This window comes from Rosa rugosa, chromosome 5 (assembly GCF_958449725.1).
Source record: "Rosa rugosa chromosome 5, drRosRugo1.1, whole genome shotgun sequence".
Lineage (NCBI taxonomy): Eukaryota > Viridiplantae > Streptophyta > Magnoliopsida > Rosales > Rosaceae > Rosa > Rosa rugosa.
The window spans coordinates 6921100-6931242 of record NC_084824.1 but is presented as its reverse complement, the minus strand read 5'-3'; the positions used below and the strand labels follow the sequence as shown (position 1 = coordinate 6931242).

Here is a 10143-nt window from a genome sequence, read left to right as displayed (position 1 = left end):
TGTTTTGGTGCATTTTATATAAAATTTATTATTTGGCTTCTTTTGCTCCAAAAATAAAAATCTGGTATGCAAAATTGCATGCCAGGTTTTTTTTTATCAATGATATGCACTTTGCGACGGCAACAGTGCCGTCGCCAAAGGTCAATGGCGACGGCTAGGCGACGGTGAAATTGCTGATGTTGTTGGTGGCGTCGCCATTGCTCTATGCGACGGCGTAAATGCCGTAGCTAAAATTCATGCGACGGCGTGATTGCCGTCGCAAATAGCAATGGCGATGCCACCAACGACATCGGCAATTTTGCCGTCGCCTAGCCGTCGCCGTTGGTCTTTTGCGACGGCAATTTGGCTTTTGGCGACGGCCTTGCGCCGTGGCCAATTGAATTTTTTTTTGTAGTGTATAGAGTATCTATCAAAGAAAGTTTCGTTGAAGAGGAACATGTCGAGGGATTCGCCCTAGGACAACCTCATCAATCCAAAAAAAAAAACATGGAACGTTGAATATTCACAACGCCGGATTAAGACGACTTCTCCGCAACATGTATCATCAAAGACAAGGTATGCTCGGTAATAATTGATAGTGTCTACGAGAGAACTTTGTAGCAAACAAAGTTGTGGATTATTTTCAATTACTGATAGTGAAGTTGAGTGATCCATACTGGATTGCATTTGGGGAGGATGAATATGCACAAGTAACAGAGGTTTGTAAAGTTCCTATTTCTATGGGAAAATTTTATAAATAAGAGATTACTTGTCATGTAATTGACATGGACGACACTTATGTGCTTTTTGGAAGACCATGGCATGAAAGCGTCAATGGTGGTTATTGCAAAGACAACACATATTTAATTAGGTGGGAGTCGCACAAAATTAAAATTAGGGCTAAATACTGTTTAGTACCCTGTGGTATGAGCCAAACATCGATTCTGTCCCTCGACTTTCAATTTCATCAAAAACACCCCTACAATATCATATTCTCGTCCAATAGGTCCCTCCGACTCAATTCCGTCAATTTCAGACGTTAAGTGTTGACATGACATTTCCAACTCATCAAAAGTGGGGCCCACATGGAAGTGAAATTCCCAAACTGACCCTGACCAACCAAATATGGAAAAATCCAAAATAAATTTGACACTTTGAGGTTGGGGAGACTCGAACTCCCCCCAACACATGTGCAAGCAAAAGCCCCAAACCACCAGACCACTTACATAATAATGCTATATTGCAAACAAAAATAACATATATTTGTATATATATATATATATATTTTTTTTTTTTTAAAGTCATCGTCCTTCTCCACCCATCTCTCTCCTCCTCTCCTCTTCTTCTTCCTCTTCTGCCATGAAAAAGGTTTTTAACAAGAATTGAAGCAAAAGAATCAAAATTGGCGAAAACAAACAGGTAGATGAGAAGCAACGGCATCAGCTGGTAAAATGATTACCTTGACGACATCGTTGCTGCGAAGAAATCGATGATTGGAGCTATCGATGAAGAAGACGGAAGCAGTACCATGGGCCTGGATCAAAATCGAACCAATTTCCAGATCAACAACATCACATCAATAGGTATATATATATATATACAGATACAGAGAAAGAAAGACGAACCCTAGCTTGTGAGAAGAAGAAAGATGAAACTGTGAGCAGATAGAAGCAGGCGAAGCGTGCGAGCAAATCCATGAGGGTGAGATAGAAACGAGAGAGAGAGAGAGAGAGAGAGCTAACGGAGCTTCTTGGCGGTTCGAGGCCGGACCACGAACTAAACGGAGGGGGAGGACAGGTTTCAAAGATCGGAGCAGAACCCATAAAGGGTTTGGATGTGAGAGACGAAGAAGCCATTGAATTGAGCTCACAAAATCTCAGCTCACCCACAACAACCGAAGTTGAATTTCAATGAGGAGCAAAGGAGGAGCTTCTTCTTCTTGGGGTTAAATTTCAATTCTTGTTAAAAACCTTTTTCATGGCGGAAGAGGAAGAAGAAGAGGAGAGGAGGAGAGAGATGGGTGGAGAAGGACGATGACTTTTAAAATATATATATATATATATATTATACAGATATATGTTATTTTTGTTTGCAATATAGCAGTACCATGCAAGTGGTCTGGTGGTTTGGGGCTTTTGTTTGCACATTTGTTGGGGGGAGTTCGAGTCTCCCCAACCTCAAAGTGTTGAATTTATTTTGGATTTTTCCATATTTGGTTGGTCAGGGTCAGTTTAGGAATTTCACTTCCATGTGGGCCCTCACTTTTGATGAGTTGGAAATGCCATGTCAACACTTAACGTCTGAAATTGACGGAATTGAGTCAGAGGGACCTATTGGGCGAGAATATGATATTGTAGGGGTGTTTTTGATGAAATTGAAAGTCGAGGGACTGAATTGATGTTTGGCCCATACCACAAGGTACTAAACAATATTTAGCCCTTAAAATTAAGCCCGGAATGAAGAACATCAAGAATGACCATCTTGAGGTGTGTGAAAAGAAACATGAAGAAGCCACTTTGAAGATTGAAGAGAAACTCATTAAAGACAAAGAAGCTGATTCATTCATCACATCGATATCCATGTCATGCATGCCTAATTGTGTTCAAGATCAACCCAAGAACAAGTCAATGCCCATTCCTTTTCAAGTGGAGGAGTTCAAGTTTCAAAATGCTTATTATAAACTTGTCTACGGTATTAGATTCATGGTGATACCTTTTAAATTCGAGAATATTGAAGTTGATGGCTTATCATGTTTTATTCCTACTAATGATCGAGCTACATTCAAAAGGAACTCGAGGTCGAGTTCTTTCCAAATGGAGGAGACTAATGTAGGATGAGATTTTAGCCAATTTCAACAAAGAATCTCAAAAGAAAGAAGAGTCTTCACATTAAGAAGAATGATTTGAATATTGGAAATTGTTATTCAAATAGGCTTCTTAATGGTGGAATTAATCATAAATTACTCTTTTGGATATATCAGGATTCTCAAGCAAAATCTTGGTTGAGATTCCAAATACATGTTTGCGTAATATTCTTTAGCATTTAGGATTCTATTTTCGATTTTTATTTAATGATGTTTAATTAGGTTTCCTAGTTTTAGTTTATAATAAATTGTTTTTTTTGTTTTCTAGTTGTATTGGGTTTATGCTATGTGCCCTATATAAAGGCACCTCTTAGATTGTAATTTTGATTCAAGTTATCAATAAAAAAACCAAATATTAGAGAAGTTTCTCTATGTTTCTTACTGCTGTACCCGTAATTGCTAGTAGATTCTAGTTCATCTCATATGGTTTTCGACGCTTGGCGGAGCCTCTTGCTATCGTGTTCACGCTTCCCACATCATTACATTCCGAAACACGAGGTTTGGATTGATTCTTCATCTTGGAGTACAAGATAACCATAATTTGGTCCCTCCGGGGTTGGTAAGAACAGTAACTCTGGAGATCTCATATACATAGACAGAGGCCTTGTCACATACATTTTAACTGTTTTGTTGAGGTTTGATTGATCACTTTGTCACCAACGGATTAAGGAAGAAGACGGTGAATAGAAAAGGAAGATTGATCACTTTGAACGTGCTTGATGGAAGGTTAATTGATTCAAAGAGTAATAATTTATAGGATTTTCGTGCGAACTAGCTAGCTAGTTATCGACTCTAATTTAATCCTAATACTGAATACTGTGTTGATTTTTGTTTCTCCTTTTGGATTCTATACCCTTAGGCTCCGTTTGGGATTGCTTCGCTTTTAAAAAAAAATCAACTTTAGAAGCTGCTGTGGATCAAAACACGCTCTGCAGTTGTTTTATGTACTGACATCACTTTTAAAAATATTATTTACCACACACGAAACTGTTTTAATTCACAGCTGATTATTCTCACAACACAGCAGTAACAGTTTTTTTTATAAGTCACATCAATCTCAAACTAGCCCTTAGGCCCCGATCTCAAACTAGCCCTTAGGCCCCGTTTGGGATTGCTTTGCGGGCCTCGTTTGGGATTGCTTTGCTTTAAAAAAAAAAACAGTTTTTGTTCAAAATTTTAGATTTTATTATGTTTGGTAAATAAATAAAAAACAGCTTTAATTGGAAGTTATAGGTCACTGGCAGCAAATTTTAGAAGTAGCTCAGAGGTTGCTTTTAGAAGCTGTTGTAGATCAAAACACACTCTGCAGTTGTTTTATGTACTGACAGCACTTTTAAAAATATTATTTACCAAACATGAAACTGTTTTAATTCACAGCTGATTATTCTCACAACATAGCAGCAGCATTTTTTTTTTTAAAGTTACAGCAATCCCAAACTAGCCCTTAGTCCGGCTTAGAATATTTCAAATGTCATTGCTGTACTTTAAACTAATCAAATTAAACTAATTTCCTTAATCTTAAACAAGAAAGCTAAGTCAGAACATTCCAGGAATCTTTTGAGGCCGGTTTTTAATGTTTGTATTTACATGCATTACTCATCCATAATAATTAAATTTAGAACTAAATACTTGTTACTCCTCAAACTTTTCCCAGAAAAACAGTTTAGTCCCTCGCCTTTTAAATTAAACTGGATAGTCCTTATTCTCTCTAATTCTCACACGACAGATCCACAATAGGTCCAAAATGACTATTATACCCTCACTTCCTCTTTTTTATTATTTTTCTCTTCTTTTGTTTTTTAAATTTTTCTCTTTCTTTTATCTTTTTTTTTTTGGGTTAAATACTGTTTACTTCCTGAACTTTCAGGGAAAAAACAGTTCAGTCCCTCCCTTTTTAATTTCACACGTTTACTCCCTCATCTCTCAATTTTTGACCAATAAGTCCTTTCCATAATTCTCCGTCCAAAATATCTGTTAAGTAGCTGACGTGGCAACATCCTCCCCGCCAAAATGTCTAATATACCCTTAGTTCCTTTTTTTTTTCCTTTTTTCTTTTGATGCGTTTATTTTTTCTTTTTCTATTTATCTCTTCTTCTTCCTCCTCAGTTCCACCTCCGAGACTTTTCTACTTGTGCCCTCACTTCCTCATTCTCTTCTTAAACTCTCTCTCCTTTATTTCTCTTCCTTCCTCAGATCTCTCTCTCTCTATCTCTCTATTGCGGCGAAGGCATACTCCTCTTGATGAAGACGTTATGGGAATCCTCGGAGAGGAAATCGCCGGCTGCCGCGTTGCCCGGCTTGGAGGTTGAGCTGCATTGTCTGGCGCGCCTTTCCATCTAGATCAGAGGTGAGCGCTGCCAAATCAAATTTGGAGAAGGACCTTGCAACGCCACCACAACGCACAGCTTCGACTCTTGCACCTCGTGGTACATCATCCCTTCCATCTCTCTCTCTCTCTCTCTCTCTCAAACTCTGTGTTTCTGAGAAAGATTGGAAGAAGAAAACCCTAGAGATTCTGTTCTGATGGATTTGATTTGAGTTTGATGATAAGAGGAAAGATTTGATTTGATTTAATTTGTTCGACGGCGGCACTGGACGGCGACTCTAGTGGGTGACGGAGGGTCTTGGAAAGGCCACGGAGGGACAAGATTTGATCTTGTTTTTGGGGAGCAGGGTTTTAGGCGGCGGAGCAGCAGCGGTGGGGATTGGGGCATGGATTCGGAGGCGGCATTGGAGGAAGATCGATATGGGTTTTCATTCTGTGTTTCTGAAACTCTCTGATTTGGAGTAATGTTGTTTGGGGTAATGGTGTTTATGTTTGGATTACTGATTTTGGGGTTTTGCGCATTTTGGGTTTTAATTTTGGGGACATGGTGGTGGTGGAAGGGTGTCGAGCATGAGATAAGGGACAATTGTGCAGCGGCGGAGAGAATAGGATAGGGCGGTGATGGGTGATGAGAAGGATTGGTGGATGTGAGATTGCGGTGGAGAGGATAGGATAGGGCGGTGATGGGTGATGAGGAGGGTTGGTGGATGTGAGGTTGCGGTGGAGATTAGTGTGTGTGAGGTGGGTGGAATAGGAGAACGAAGCATGTGAGAGAAACAGACGGTGGTCAGCGGTGGAGGGGAGAGAGCTGGAAGAAGAAGAGATAAACAGAAAAAGAAAAAAAAGAAAACAATAAATTAAGGAAAGAAAAAGGATTTGAGGGTAGAATAGGCATTTTTCCGCAGAAAGACGGCCACGTCATCTAGTTAACAGAGCTTTTCGACTGAATGGAATGGATCTATTGGTCAAAAATTGAGAGATGAGGGAGTAAACGTGTGAAATTAAAAAATGAGGGACTGAACTGTTTTTTCCCTGAAAGTTCAGGGAGTAAACAGTATTTAACCTTTTTTTTTATTCTCTCTCTCTCCTTTTATTTCTTTTCTCCGTTTGATGTTCTTCACTTCTTTGGAACACTAGTTTGCTCCTCCGGCGAAGTCTCTAGTTTTCGATGACCACTTTTCCAGTAAGGTTCTTCGGTTGTGCCCCAAAATGTTAGATACATTCGGCGCGCTTCTTTTTCGATCCGAGACCTGGTTCCACAGGAGATTTGGTGAAATTTGATAGGATTTGCATCCGTGGATGAATCGGAGACGGAGCGGGATCGAGAAAGTCTGGGCTGGAGAGGGGCTGAGATCGGAGACGGAGTGACGGAGGGTCGGCTGCTGTGGCAGCAGGGAGGAGTTGAAGTGGGTCGGAGACAGGGAGGAAATCTTGGGTGGGTTGCGATCGGGAGAAATGGATTGGTTTGCGGTGGCGCCGGAGGGGAGTAGGGGTTGGAAATGCAGTGGCGGATAAGGGGTGGTGGTGGTGGAGAGGGAGAGAGATCTTGGAGTAGCCAAATGGGTTTTTCAATTTCTTTTTTTTTGGGTTTTCTTTCTCTGATTTCTTGGTTGTTGCAGACCGAGAGCTGGGTTGGGTTGGTTGGAAATGGGATCGGAGCTGAGATGGTCAGAGCTGGAATTGGGGTTGGGGAACTTGAGCAGGGAGCTGCAAGAGTCGCCGGAGCATTTGTGGGTCTTGTCGTGGAGGCCATGGCGGAGAATCTCGAATAGAGAGAGAGCTGAGAGAAAGAGAGAAGCAGGAAAAAAAATAAAAAAGAGAGAAAAAATAAAATAAAAAATAAAAAAGTGGAAATGAGGGGTATAATAGTCATTTTGGACATGTTGTGTGAGAATTAGAGAGAATAAAGACTATCCAGTTTAATTTAAAAGGTGAGAGACTAAACTGTTTTTCAGGAAAAAGTTTGAGGAGTAACAAGTATTTAGTCCTTAAATTTAATTTAATTACAAGAGCTGGAGATTGAAGACATTATAACGAGGACAATTTTACATCTCATCCATAGAACATTCTTTACATTAATCATGCATAAATAAACTTGAATTTATTCGATACCCCATCCAACTTCTTGTGGGCAGCTCATACTCCAGGGTGTTGCTTTTATTCCAAAAGGTGTCCAAATTTTTCTTATTAATAGAAAGTACTGCTAACATAAAATGGAATGCAAATTTCAGATAGCTCACTCATCCCCTTGTTGTATGCTTTCAAAGGTAAACCTCAATAAGAGACCTAACTCCCAGTGTATGTGAAATCTTATAGTAAGTGAATCCTGCAGCCAAAAACAGCTTCTCCCACTCTTTTTCAGTCCGTTCTCTTCCAGTGAGATTCACCATCATCAACATGTCCCATAACAGTTGTGTTTCAGTTGACCTGTTATTCATCTCCTTGTTATCTACGGTTACAACGATGTCTATAATGATAACCTTTCCTCTGTCACTTTTGCTGATCGAAACTGCTTCTCTACACCTCTTCAATATCTTCACGCTTTCTTCATCATTCCAGTCATGCAGAATCCACTGCTCATAAATCATCAAAAATTAATAATTCATTAGTAACACATGTATGAACTATGAAGCACAAAAGTTATTGAAAACAAAAAAATCCATTTGAATATATATAAAATACATACCTTGAGTAAAATTGCATTTGCTGGGGGTATTTTCTCAAACATGTCTCCCACAACAAAATCCAAGTTGTTGGTCCCTTTCAGGTTATCAATGACATGTGGGAGATCCAATACAGTGCATTTTATGTGTGGAAATGCATTGGCAATGGCAAAAGCCATAGTTCCTCTACCACCTCCGACATCAACAATTGAATTCAAACCCTCAAACACTCCTTGACACTCTTTAATCACCACCCTCGAAACAAGCTCCGAGTCGGCAACCATTGCTTCGTCAAACATGTTACCAAACCTTGGTTCATGAGCCCCCAAATCGAAGAACGACATATCATATGTCATCTCAAATGGGGTGGATCCGTGGTTTCGGAACCACGAGCCCAACAAGTGCCACGGGGCAATCAACATTGGGTCGAGTTGGAGAAGCAAGAACGGTGTCATTTTCAAAGGCTGGTCATTGAGGAGAAGCTCGGAAGATGGTGTTAGGGAATAGACTACTTCTTGATGAACGTCGTTATGTTTGACAAAAAATCCACATTGGACTAAAATGCGCATGAGGCGATAGATGAAGCGAGATTTAGAAGGGTGGACATTGAGTCTAGAAATAAGGTTGGAGAGGGTAATGGGTTGGCCGTGGTTGTGAATGATATCTGGGATGCCTAACTGAATTGCACATTTTAGTGCCATGGAGTTTATGAACTTCAATATGTGATTCCAAACATGGACTTGAGCTTGAAGAAGCTCACGAGAACTACTATTATTAGTAGCTAAATCCATGTTATTTTGATTTCGCTATATTATTGTCAAGACATATGGATGTGCAGTTCTACTTATAGTAGCATGTTGATGATGCTGGGAGGACCGGAGGAGCCTATTGCCAAAATTGAGGACTTCAAATTTAGTAATTGCATGCACATGTTTCGCATTTCAAGATATAAGAAGGGTTTTTGTCCATTTACCCCATTTCTAGGGATTTTTTTCCCACTTACCCCATTAAGTTTTTTTAATTCCCTCTTACCCAATACACTCTAAGGGAGTTTTCCCTAATACCCCATTAAGATTTTTTTTTTTTTTTTAATTTTTTTTTAATACCATTTTACCCCTCACCCCTTTGTTACTTAGAGAGAGAGAGAGAAAATGGAAGAGAGAGAAACCATAAGAGACTTCGCCGGAGCCCGTCACCGGTCGCCGGAATCCGGTCATCGGTCGCCGGATTCCGGTCACCGGTCGCCGGAATCCGGCCAACTTTTACCGGAATCCGGTCACCGGTCGCCGGATTCCGGCCAACTTTGCCGGATTCCGGTCACCGGCCGCCGCCCATCGGACCTTTTAAAAAACCTCACCGGAAATGTTTATTACCCCAATAGACATCTATTGCCCACCAATAAGGGGTAATAGACCTCTATTGCCCCCCAATAGACGTCTATCAACCATGTATTGCCCCCCAATAGACCTCTATTGCCCCCCAATAGAATTTTTGGTCTATTGCCCCCTAATAGACGTCTATTGCCCCCCAATAAACGACTATCAGCCATGTATTGCCCCTCAATAGACGCCTATTGCCCCCCAATAGGACTTTCAGTCGCCAGAATGGGAATTAATCTCCCTAAATTTAGACAAATAAAACTTTGATTACAGAAAAAAACAAAGAGATTGCATCAATTCAAAACGTCTATTGCCCTCCAATAGACGTCTATTGCCCTCCAATAGACGTCTATTGCCCCCCAATAATATATATTGCAGCTTTGAATTCATCATGAAAAGAGGCATCACAAGAAATTAATTTACCCTACTCATATGTCAATATCAATATATATATATTACCAGAAGTCGAAGAAATTCTAGGTTCATTTCAAGTTTCAAAGGACAGATGGGTTGATGTGGAAGGCACACAGAGTCCATCTGGGTGAATCAGTCTCTAAGATCTACAGCCATCCATTATTTATTAGTCAAATTGCAGGGAAAGAGAGAGAACGAAATCGGAGCAAACCACCAAATCGGAGCAAATCGGAGCTCGACCTCTGTTGCTGATCTGGTTTCCCTTCTTTTCTTCTTCTTCGCCGGTTGTAGACCTGCACTGTCAGAGACCCAGGTCAGCGGTTCTCGGCTGTCATCGTTGGAGTCGCTGTCGGCGTCGGAGTCGCTGTTGCACGTCGAACTCAGAAACTGGAATCGAAATTTGGGCTGCACGTCGGAGTCGCTGTCTGAGTCGAAACCGTGCTGCACGACGACGGCGGGATTCTGGTGGCCTCGGATTGAGCCTCGACGACGGCGCTGACGAGAGAGAGAGAGACGGAT

General features: G+C 40.7%; 1 protein-coding gene across 1 annotated transcript; it reads right to left on the bottom strand.

The window, feature by feature from the left end:
* Positions 1-7136: 7136 nt before the first annotated feature.
* Positions 7137-8761, bottom strand: LOC133711033 (trans-resveratrol di-O-methyltransferase-like). The gene is made up of 2 exons (XM_062137194.1): positions 7855-8761; positions 7137-7741 (listed from the first exon to the last, which is right to left on the bottom strand). The coding sequence occupies exons 1-2, from the start codon at positions 8620-8622 to the stop codon at positions 7430-7432; spliced, it is 1080 nt and encodes a 359-aa protein (XP_061993178.1). The 5' UTR covers positions 8623-8761; the 3' UTR covers positions 7137-7429.
* Between the last annotated feature and the right edge of the window lie 1382 nt (positions 8762-10143).

Coding starts and splice junctions, on each gene's coding strand:
- LOC133711033 (XM_062137194.1), bottom strand. CDS start 8,622: ATGGATTTAGCTACTAATAATAGTAGTTCTCGTGAGCTTCTTCAAGCT. Junction 7,742..7,854: donor CAAATGCAATTTTACTCAAG/GTATGTATTTTA, acceptor ATTTATGAGCAG/TGGATTCTGCATGACTGGAA.